The sequence below is a fragment of the Phaseolus vulgaris genome, chromosome 8 (genome assembly GCF_051622355.1).
Source record: "Phaseolus vulgaris cultivar YP4 chromosome 8, ASM5162235v1, whole genome shotgun sequence".
Lineage (NCBI taxonomy): Eukaryota > Viridiplantae > Streptophyta > Magnoliopsida > Fabales > Fabaceae > Phaseolus > Phaseolus vulgaris.
Genome location: NC_143505.1, coordinates 6,485,354 through 6,497,290, shown reverse-complemented (window position 1 = coordinate 6,497,290; position 11,937 = coordinate 6,485,354). Strand labels below are relative to the sequence as shown.

Sequence of the window (11,937 nt, the reverse complement as noted above, 5' to 3'; positions counted from 1 at the left end):
AAAAATAATCCAAAACTATGCATTTGTTATCACTGCTTTGATTAATGAGCCAAGTGCAACAGTATCATAGCTTTTACTTCTTGCAGCCCATTTCTGAACCTGCACAACAAAATTTTCAGAATGACTATTTTATCCTTATTTAAAGTAACTTACCATAACACGTTTTAGAATTCATAAAATACATTCCACTTTTTTACAACATAATAAAATTTATAGAACAAGATTTTTTAAATAAAATTTCTTGGACAAGATTTTTGGAATAAATTTTTTAAAACATATGAAATATATTCCAAAACACGAACAAAATTTTTAGAACAAATTTTCCTTAATATCAGGAACAAAATTCTAGAACAATTTTTACTGAATATATTATGTTTCAATAACATTGGTTAACTTAAAATTTAAGCAATGATTTGTTATGTTTCAATAACACTGCTTAACTTAAAATTTCCACGCTAAAGGATAACTCAGAAATAATTATACACAATTTCGTAGATATTTTTTAAATCATTTTAAAATTAGTGTCCATTGATGAATTTTTTTATCATTTTGTATTGGTTGTTATAAGTCACCTAAGTTGATGGTTTTCAAATCCATGTAAAAAGTTATTTTTCTAAGTAATGAAAACATGTATTTAGAATTCAAGGTTTAAAAGGTTATCTAAATTGTTTCCAATTAATTAAATTGGTTTTCATTTTTTATTAAATTGTAGGAAATCGTATTATACACGATATCTCCATAAACAAGACTTATAAATATTGGACCAAATCACATTCAATGACAACATTAAATGCAATTGAATAGCTTAAGCAAAACAATTTCATGACTATGGGAAAGTATAGAGCTAAACTTATGGACTACATGTCTAATTTTATTTTATTTTTATGTTTGGCTTGCATTGACTTTTTCATAATAATCACTATTTAGTTAAACTTAACTACCTTCTTAATGATAACTTTAATCCTCCGTTTTCTTAAATAATCGTTTTTTTACTCAAATTTAAAATGCTTAAAACATAAAATATTTATTTATAATTACTAATTAATTTGGCTTGTAAAATTAAGACTGATCCTATTTTCTTATTTAAAAGTTTATTCATTTCTTTCACAGTATACTATTGCATCCTATTTTTTCCCTATTGGTGCTTCGTTCCAATTTTTGAAACTTGGTCAATTACTTAAACTTTAAGAGTACTGCAGAATAATTTATAGCAATCACATTTTAGTACTTTTTTAAAGATAAAAATTAAACATAAATATTTAATTTAGTTTCTATAAATAAAGTTTACTACAATATTTCTTACTTGATATCAATTTGGTGCATGTGACTCCCCATGTTTATATTTAAATGTGTGTGTGGTAAATTATATGACACTATTAAGATAACCCTAACATAACTTTTACTTTGTAAAATAATATTAATATGACCAGTTTTATTTTTTTTAATGTAAATTGTTGGTTTGGATTGAATTACCTCTAAGACATTAAAACTACGGTAAATTTTCACTATGACATTTTCACTGTGTCGTATCATTTAAGACATGCAATTAACAAAAAATTTAAAATTCAATATTTTCTTTAGTTTTCTTACCAATGTAGGAATCTGAAAGTGATTATTATATACTCTGGATTTCAATATCTAAATTTAAAATATCATTTTTATATTTTATTTAAACTTTTGGATGGCCATATCCGGAAGTGAGTTATGAGTTATAGATTTCTATATTTGGAATGATGTGCTGTAAATGATGTTGATGATCAAAATCCGAAACTCATTTATGTTTGCTTATAGATCTTGATATTCGAAAATCATTTATGTTGTCCCGATAAGCTTTCAGATGGCGAAATCCGAAAGTAACATATTGGTTATGGATTTATATATTCAGAACTTTGTGATTTGAATTACCGATATAAATATACAAGATTTCAAATTCTTAAAGATAATTTCACATGAGTGTGTTGAGTGTGAGTTTGAATTGATACGGTGGATGAAGCCTAAAACTAAAACTACATAGAAAGGCATGAAAGCATCCTCCAGTTTAAATATTTGCTCATATTCATTTCATCAAGTTTCCTAAACATAGTAATCATATATTCTTTTCCCATTTATTAATTTGTTATCAAACCCATTTGAGAATTTCCACCCTCTTTTCCCTTTCCATGTTCAAAACAAATTATTTGTTAAATGCAAAAAAAAAAAAAAAACATTTAAGAATGCCGAAGAACCTATAATTTGGACATCTATTCAATGAATAAATAGCAACACTTCCACATGAAAATAACAATATCTTCTTGATAGATAGGAGGAAGATACATTTTATATCTTACTTATACCTCCCACATTGGATTAGAAAAGTGTGAGGAAGAAGCTCTCAAGCTTCCAAGAAATAGTTATCAAAGAAAATATCATTTAATGAAAAGCCAACAATTTAATGAAACAGTACACGTTGTTAGAAAGAAATTGACAAAAGGAAATTCACTGTTAGAAAGAAAATAATTTCGAGATCAAATAAATAGTTGCATTCAATGTATTAGATTTATAAGATGAAAAACCCATAAAATTCAAACAAATAAAATGGTTAGATTACATTTTTTTTACTTTACATCCTAACCAAAACCTACTAGAACTAATCGAATCCTTTTTTTTAACTCTTAGATTAGTGACCTTAAAAAAATTGACTTTTGTATTTTTTAAATTTTTATTTCATTTTCTTATATGTTATATAGTGTTATTGAATGGGTCATGTTTATTATATGTTATTTTTTAAGTAAGATATTGTAAAGGAATCCATCTCATATATATATATATAAAGTGATAATTATAGAGAAAATAAATATTTGTATTGTGTAGATAAAATATGTCAAACTAAATTCGTACATAAGAGGTCTCGATCATATAATCAAATAATCTTCTAAAACTCTTTTTTCTCAATTACATTACCTTATGTCAGACTAATAGAATATTTAAGAGTGTTATTCACGTTAATTATGTCCAACATCTCATATGTTCAACTCAACTTTATAAATAAGTAGGCTAATATAAGATTTAATATTTATATTCATGTTAATTATGTCGAACACCTTATATGTCCAACTTGACTTTTTATAAATAAGTTAACCTAGTCCAAACCAAAATACGTATTTAATAATTTTTATTATTTAGAGTTATCGAATATTAATTTGAGTGTCAGAAAACTTATTACATATATATTCCACATATGTCGACAACTAAAACTCACTCGAAACGGAGACTAAGAAGACACAAGTGAATAAGACTCAAGGAACGAGACCTTGAGTCCCTCTTATGTAAAGAATAATTTAATTGTTAAAAAGACTTTTTTTTATCTTATATTACTATAAATTATAGTAACAATTTATTTGTTTTATGAAAATTGGACGACCTAAGTTAAGACACTTTTTTATCACTTTGACTATATTTGAATTTATTAATTTTTTTATAAACCTTTTCGAACAAATTTAATTAAATATAATCGGTTCGGATTAATTTGTTTTAGCGTAAAGCTAAAGCAACAGAATTAGTGAGTACCCTACAATTAACACAACTAAAAATGGAAAAGAAATACATATAATCTTAATACTTTAGGGCTGAAAAATAAACTAAATGAAACATATTAAAATAACATTTAATTATTACTATAAACTGTGTTTTTTATTACGAGTAGAAGAATAATGTAACACTGTAGATTGTCTGAATACACAAGATATAGTTTTGAATAATAGACATTTAGTATTCATTAAGGACTTCGAAGAAATTTCCAATGTCATAATAAGAAACCATAAAAATGGTAATTTTAATTTTTAAAGAAAATTTCAATGTTTTCATGGTTTTCCATTTTCACCAAACAAAGAAAAGAAAAGAGTGTGATAAGAATATGATCAGATCACAGTAACCATTCTTCTTATTCTTCCAAGTGAATCCAGTGTGCACTCTTTTCTCTATTTTCTGCTGTGGAAACTGTAATTCAGAGTGGCGGGTAAAATAACAACACTGCCACGGTTTTTGTTTTCACCAAATCTCTTTGCCAGCAATGCAAGTAAGCAAGGTGCTTTGAGATTGACGCAACACCTTCACCATCATCGTCATCATTCTCCTCTGTTATGTAGCGTCCTTCGCGCGCTAAAAGTTTATCGTAATTGTGCTATCAGATCTGACTCGCTTTCTGACTGCAAAAGCAGGTGATTAATTGATCTGATTCGTTTCCGCCTTTTTTGCTTCTCCCCGGAAGCTGATTGTTGGATTTTCCCAGGAGGTAGGGCTCTTCGAATGGTGGGAGATTCTCAAGTTTTGATTTTGATGGGTTTTGTTACGTGGGGTTTTTGCTTGATTCTGTTGTCATTTTTGTACTTTGTGATGTGATGTTGTTTGTTAAAGCGGTGGTTATTTGGGTTGAACTTTTTAGTTGTGGGATTTGAAATCTATGGAGTAATTGGAATTGGAAATGAATTTGCTCCTGTTGCCGTGCATGACAATTGTGTGAGCTTTTATTGTTGTAATTTTGATTTTGATGGGAGGGAGGTTATGATTTATTGAAGGATTGGATATGCTTGTACAGTAGTGCACGCCCAAATTTATGAGCTTTTTATGTGGGGCATTAGATTTAGCATTTATAAGCCTTCTTTTTGGCAGTTGACTAGCCTCGTTTTTCTGTGTCAGTATATGAAAACCCCATTTTAGCTTCCCAAAAGTGATAACAATTAAGAGCTTCTGGTTGGGTAATAATAGTACTTGTATAATTTTTATGACTGAAGTTAATCATTAGAATGTTGGAGATGTGATCCCAGAGCCCATGCTGTGTGCACAAAAGTTAAGGACACCTCCTTTGCAAGTTGCTACAGACAAAGGCCATTGCTGTGTTTCCGAACATAGTTTAGAAGTAGGAGATTAAACACAATGTATTGTGTAAGATATAAATGGAGTTTTCATGCCTGCCTTGTGTTAATGTGTGTCAGGAGTGGAGCAGGTTACATTTCGACAATGGCATGCATACGTGCTAATAATCTATAAGCATGGAGTTGTTTACCTTTTCAAGAAAATATAAAGCATTTTAGACTGCACTCTCTGAAAACAATATACATGTTGAACTTTAGCAATGATTATTCATCATCAATTTCAATTAAGCTTCGAGAGCTTAATGCATCTGGTGAACTATGGTGTGAAATCCACTAGTATTCTGGAAGATGATGAGTTCTAGCCCAGGTTTTTTCCTTTTTTATTTGCTTAATAATGTCCTCTGCCTCAGTTCAGTGGTTGGAGTTGTCATCATGTGGCGTGAATGTAAGTTTAAGTTGTGGCAAGACCTTTATTCCTGATGAAAAGAAAGGACCCATTTCAGAGGGTCTGATCCTTCCTAAAAAGACAGTAATAGTGAGAGCTTTATCGCACTAAGCTGTGTCTTAATAATGTCCTTTACAATTTAATAAAAGAAAAGAAGAAATTATTTCTGTTTAGCTACTCTTTCCTTTCTCCCCCAAGATTGCTTTGCTTTTCTTACATTTCACACTCTTTTTTTCTAATTATTTTCATTTTGTTCTGCAGAATCATACTGATACATCCTATAATACAATAGCACTTATTCAATGAAGAGTATAATTTCACCTATGCAAAGTGCTATGCCATCTCCAACTTTTCTGTGGAGGTTCAAGGTCTGTATATCATACACAATTTGCTTAAGTTCAGTGGTCGACACCACTCTGTTCAAGTGGATGTTTTTTTTATTTGTAGAGGGACTGGGAGGTCCTTTAAGCTGGAGTATTATTTTAATGTTTCATAGGTTTGAAACAAAGCTGACAAAACGTAACACTGATACACAATAAAAATAAAAACAAAGTGGAAAAGGAAATAAGCATCCCTTTTATGATAACTGTAGTCATGACATTGCTTAGTAAGTTTCTTTATATTATCTGGTCTTTGTTCATATTAGACTTTCTTGGATCTCTCCACGTTCAGTGGCCATATATATAATGCTTTCTTCTCCTCACTTTGCAATTTATTTATCATGCTGATGCATATTGATAGACGCACAGTTTTCATTAAATTTCTGATTGTGGAAAATTTGCTGCTGTATGTTTTTGTTTGTAAACTTGTACCTTAATATAATTTTTGTGTTATTCTAATGTTCCTCGGTAATGTTAGAAGAATTAAATTTTGAAAATAAATGAAGAAATTCTTTTGTGCAGATTGTAATTTTATGTTTGTGGAAGTCTCTGTCAGTTTAACTGTATATCTTTCTTTAATTTCTCAGTTTTTTTTACTTGTATTGTATATGAACTTCTGTCCATGTATGTATATATTTTTTCAGGTGACACTCTTTCTTATATGGGGCCTTATTTGCTGCAAGGTTGGAACCTGTCTTTTCACTTTTATTATATAAAAATTGTCCATGGATGCCAATGAGCATCTATCGAGTAGGCCTCTGATATTTTCCATACGTATTCCACGCCTAATATTTGTCTTTTCCTGGTATCAGATTAGTTGGGATTCTGTCATGAGAATGGACGCAAATTTGAGAGATCTGTTTTTATATGAAGCATTTTTGTATTACAATCCTCTCCTTCTTGTGGTGAGTCGGGGGTTTAATTCTCCTGTATATGCTGTACATTGTTCACGATTTTTATGGAACTTTATTTTATACCTTTTCTTGTTTCTTCACTGTTATATACAGACTATGATGGTTTGGCTTTGGGGAGTAAATTTGTGGGTATTTCTACAATCCACTGTAAGCTATACCAAGGTCTTTGATCTTGATCAAAACCACCTTACACACAAAGAGATATGGAAGGTAGTCAGGTTCTTTGCTCAGCCTTCATTTTAGAGAAAACATTATTCAATGCAAAGTGGAAAGTTTGATGTTTTTCTTGATTCATGATTTTTAAAATCAATATTTCAACTATAAGTTTGTCTGTATCTGGTTCTTTGAAACACATACTGGTAATCAAAGTAATAAATGCTTATGCACTTAAAAGCCAAATTAGCCTTTGTATGGGTTGTCAACAGTAAAATATAAAACAGAATTTGTAGAGGGACAGTAGAAGGAGTCAAAGGTAGAGAGGGGAGAAAAAGAGGATGTTGGTAGGAACACACTTTGCTCTAGGAGCAAACAATTGAATTCATACTAAATGGCAAGTGAATGTCTCCTCTCCATTCCAAAACAATAAATTCCTCCAGCAATCCATCATTGTAAGCACGTCAGATAGAATAAGCAGTCAACTATGTCTAACATATCAGCAATAAGAAATGAATTAATGTGGACTTTACTAACATGAATAAATTGAATTTGAAGATAAATTGTTCTACAAATTAGCTTATACATAAACAACTTTTAGCTTTTGGAGAATTTAATTAGTTTATACAGCATATTTTCTTCTCCCGAAATGTTTATAGAGAAATTTATGCAAACAAACTGATTTTGTAGCCCAATCTCTAACCCATGCTTCTGCATCAAGCTAATCTTTTGTGAAGTTGTGTCAGTAACATGGTTTGATGCTGCTACTATGTAGATCCATTATCCATGTTTTAAGTATTAACTTCAACTGTTACGTTATTTTCAGTGTAGCACTTGGATGACAATCATTGTCCCTACTAGCATGACTGCTTACCTTTATCTCTATTCTCATGGGGAAGTATCGCTGGCTGCATCTCAACCAGTTTAGTATCTGTTTCTCTATCCTCTATCACCAATAGTAGAATGTGACTGCTGCTTTGAATTTGATATTATTTGCTTGATTTGATATACGTTTTTTCATTATGTTAAACATATATGTAATTGTAATTTTTTGTGTTTTTGTGGAGATGGAAGCTGATGTCTTAATTTTTTTCTAAGGTCAGGAGTAACTCTTTCTGCTAGGAAATGAATTGCTTCCTGTGATCCTTTCTATGAGAAGCATTTTGGCTAACATTTATTCTGATCATATGACATATATATGGTATTGCAGGTGCTTCTCTACATTATTGTTGCAGTAGTCTTGATCTTTCCCTTTGATATTTTCTATTTGTCCTCTCGATACTTCTTTTTGAGGACATTACTTCGGATAGCTTTCCCTTTGCAGGTAAGATTTTTGACTGTCATGCTTGACATGGAAGTTTGAGTGTTGGTCAGCATTTGGTTTCTTTTACAAAGCACCTGAAAATCCAATAATTTTGTGTTTTAAGTTTATTGTTGTGAATTTACAAATCCGAGAGCTACTGTTTGATTCAATGGTTTTAATAATTTAAGTTGTTATTTTTACTATTTTCTGTAAGTTTGTTGGTTGGTTTTCTCATGCCTGTCATTTATATAATTTATGACTTTTCTTACAAATAATGGTTCTTTTCTTCTTACAGCCAATTACGTTTCCAGACTTTTTCGTGGCTGATATTTTGACCTCCATGGCAAAGGTACAGTACATAGCTTAATAACTTATTTCTTGGTGCATTCTTCTTTGTTGATGATCACCTTGCCTATTTAATCATTTATTTGGAAAAAAAGGTTTGCTGCTGTTATATGTACCAATGTTTTTTATTATGCTAATACTTATAATCATTGCTTTCCTAGTTGTTTTTCCTAATTGTGCACTGCATACAGGTGTTTTCAGATTTAGAACGTTCAGTGTGCAGAATGGTAAACAGACAGGTATGCTTTGCCAAATTTTCTTTTTCTTTATACTGCTTGTAACTTGTCATCTCTATTTTAGTTCTTCTGTCTTTCAGAGTCCTAGTTGAAATAACAACAGAATTTTAATATCCTGACAAAAAAATTACTTTGCATGCACGCTTCATTTTGGTCATTGATCTTCTATTATGTTTATAATCTTCTCATTTGCATTTACTTCCTTTTGATACAATGGGTGCCAAGCTGGGTACTATGTGGTAGATTCAACAAAATTACAGGCTTATTTATTTCCCTTCTTGCTTTTTTTGTTTTAAAAACTGTTTCTAAATCATACTACTCAGCTCTGCAACCAATATCTCATCCAACATATATTAAATATTGAAATTTATCTCCAAATCTGTGTTTTAGAAACTAAAAAACAGAAAGAGCTGGAAGATGTTTTCTTGTCCTCTTCTTTTGTATTCAAGTCTTCTCGAAACAGAAATGTGCTCAAGGAACAAACATTCCAAAGTTTTCAGGGACAAATAAATTTTAGAAACCAGAAACTGTTTTTGAAAATAGTAAAGAAGCCTATTCCATTCTCTCATCTTTTAGCTGTGCAAATTTACATGTTCCTTCCATATTTTTGTTATGGTGAATTTGAATACTATATTTGTATTTTTCATAATATGCAGGTTGCCACAATTGCTTGGCTTGAAGCTGATTCAGTTTGTGGTAGTCACTCAGTTGCGATACCAATGGTCCTTGTTCTTCCTTATATATGGCGTTTATTGCAATGTCTGCGCCAGTACAGAGATACCAAAGAAAAAAATTGCCTCTTCAATGGTAATTGCTTTTGGTAACTTTATCCCTTGCCCTCCTGAAAGTGTAAGATGTCCCAGTTGAGTGGTTGTCCTGATAGTGCAAACGCTCGTCATCTTCTAAGGCACAAAAATCAATCTTTGTATTGCTTGTTTAAAATAATGTCTGTGATTATTGCATTGCTTGTTATCCAGGTATTCTAACACCATTTGCATTTTGTTTTCCAGCTTTGAAATATTCAACAGCAGTTCCAGTCATTTTTCTTTCAGCCCTTAAATACCATGTTCTCCATGAGAAATGGTCAACTCTGTATCGGCCACTGTGGCTTCTCTCTAGTGTCATTAATTCCCTCTATTCATTTTACTGGGATATAACCAGAGATTGGGATTTAAGGTACAAATCTATCATCTTTTCCTTCATATTGATAATAACAGCCCTCACAATTTTCTCAGATGGAAATGTTACTTTCACCAAATTTAATTTTAAACCTTATGAATAAAAAATATACTAAAGAAGGTTCAACTCATGGTATGCATATTTATGTGCACATGGAGTCTATGTGCTAGCTTTACGCACCATTCTACTTTTTATGTTAAGTAATCACACTGATTTCACTTTATATTGACATTTTTATCCTTTTTTTTACCTTTGTTTTACAGTGGATTTTCTCGCATATTCAAGTTCAACAAATCAAGTGTAGTCTCCAACATGTTCTATGGTCGACAATGGGTAAGAAGCTGAAGCATCTTAGCATCTTAGAACAAAGATGCAAGATATTTTTCGTTTGATCTGACAAATCTAGTCTCTGAGCTGCAGATATACTTTTGGGTGATTGGAACCAACTTCATTCTGCGCTGCTCATGGACATACAAATTATCTGCTCATCTCCGCCATAACTACCTGACAGTGTTTGCTATCACTCTTCTGGAGATGTGGCGTCGCTTCCAGTGGATATTTTTCAGAGTTGAAAACGAGTGGAACAAGATCTCGCGATCTGGTGTTCAACTCACTGAAATTCCAAGAGAGGAGGAGAAATTGCTAGGTTCCAACATTCATGATGTATAGAGAATCTCAGTCAACCAATTTTTGCCAATATCTTCATATCAGCAACTGGTCTAATTCAATTTTTAAGCTAATCTTAGTTCTAATCCCAAAAGCATTTTTCTTCATTTGTTCCTGGCCAACCAACACGATGAAGTTTTCAACATGCACATGCATTGTTGTCGGAGACTCAAATAGTTGATTCCATTGCTGAAGCAGCCAAACTCTGTAGTTCCTTCTGTGTTGTATCAGTATGCTTTCTACTGAAATGGGAAGAGATTCTGTCACTGACTCAGCAGTTCAATGTAAATGAAGAAGCAAGCCTACAGTTGCATGCATAATTGAAGAGATTCTTAAATGAATATGTTCACTAATGCATGAAGAGCTGCAAGAAGTAGTACTTAAGAACAATGGTGGCCATAATGGATGTTGCATTCATTTTTCCCTCCTTTTTTTCGTGGTTCTTTAATTAGATTAGCATTTGTAACGAGAATGGACACAAAAGATATGTTTATTTGCTACACTCAGAGTCGAATCAGGATACACTTCTAATAAAAAGAAGACTTAAACACAACTTCCATTTTTCTATTTTGTTCCACAAAACTTTCGGTCCTTTTATTTTTACATTATAGATATTTGATCTTCCTATTTTTGAAAATCTGGACTCATGGTCAAATCTTCGATTTAGTCTACATTTTTTTTTCTTTTTTACATTTTGATTAATTACATTACTTTGGGATGGTATCTTAAATAATGTTAGAATTAGAGTATAATTGAACAGAAATAAAAGGAATGAAACATCATTTTTTTTGGTAATCATGTTATTGATATGAAGTATTTAGTGACTTTGCTAATGACTTTGTGTTTGTGTACCTTCATGAGATGAGACAGACCTCCATCTTCCTCTTGCCTTGCTTCAAATTAATGGTGTCAGACACACGTATCGGACACTATACTTGTATGACATGTATCAGTGAAGTGTCTAATTCAAAAAATATTTGTTGGATCTCTGACAATTCTAGCACGATTCTAATAATATTTTAAAAAGAAAAAATACATCAATTTTTTAAAACTCAAACTTATTGTATAAATTTTTATTATAATTATAAAAATAAGGAACAAATCTTTTTAAACCAGTCATGAGAAACATCTTTCTGTTAAAAAAAAGCTAAAACATATTTGTGCACATACATCTTATTGTCAATTTATATAATTCATAATTATATAATATATCTGTGTTCTACATTTTAAAAATTATACGTATCTTCTTGTCCGTGTCGTATCAATGTCCGTGTCAGTGTGTGCTACATAACTTAAAAGTCAATTTTTTTAATAGGATACTAGAGTCATTTAGAGTCTATTTAAAGTCTATTATAGTAAAAATTGGTTGGATTTATCAGATCATTTGTTATTAGGCCATTATCAAATCATTAGAGGATCTTGATGTGAGGAAGTGAGTTAGAGATCACACATTAACTAGAAATAAC

General features: G+C 31.1%; 1 protein-coding gene across 10 annotated transcripts; it reads left to right on the top strand.

Annotated features, from left to right (window-relative positions):
• Positions 1-3,820: 3,820 nt before the first annotated feature.
• On the top strand, positions 3,821-11,036 carry LOC137825067 (uncharacterized). Of its 10 annotated transcripts, none has more exons than XM_068630742.2 (13): positions 3,821-4,196; positions 5,557-5,663; positions 6,320-6,358; positions 6,488-6,580; positions 6,683-6,799; positions 7,569-7,664; positions 7,953-8,066; positions 8,341-8,394; positions 8,582-8,629; positions 9,283-9,433; positions 9,637-9,802; positions 10,069-10,138; positions 10,226-11,036. In XM_068630742.2, exons 2-13 carry the CDS (start codon positions 5,598-5,600, stop codon positions 10,472-10,474), a joined length of 1,263 nt encoding a protein of 420 aa, XP_068486843.1. In that variant the 5' UTR covers positions 3,821-4,196; positions 5,557-5,597; the 3' UTR covers positions 10,475-11,036. The 10 variants fall into 10 exon arrangements, 7 of the variants coding, with proteins under 7 accessions (XP_068486843.1, XP_068486844.1, XP_090150399.1 ...); XR_016514998.1 differs by having other exon boundaries at positions 3,887-4,196; positions 9,283-9,533; XM_068630743.2 differs by having other exon boundaries at positions 3,904-4,270.
• Positions 11,037-11,937: the final 901 nt, after the last annotated feature.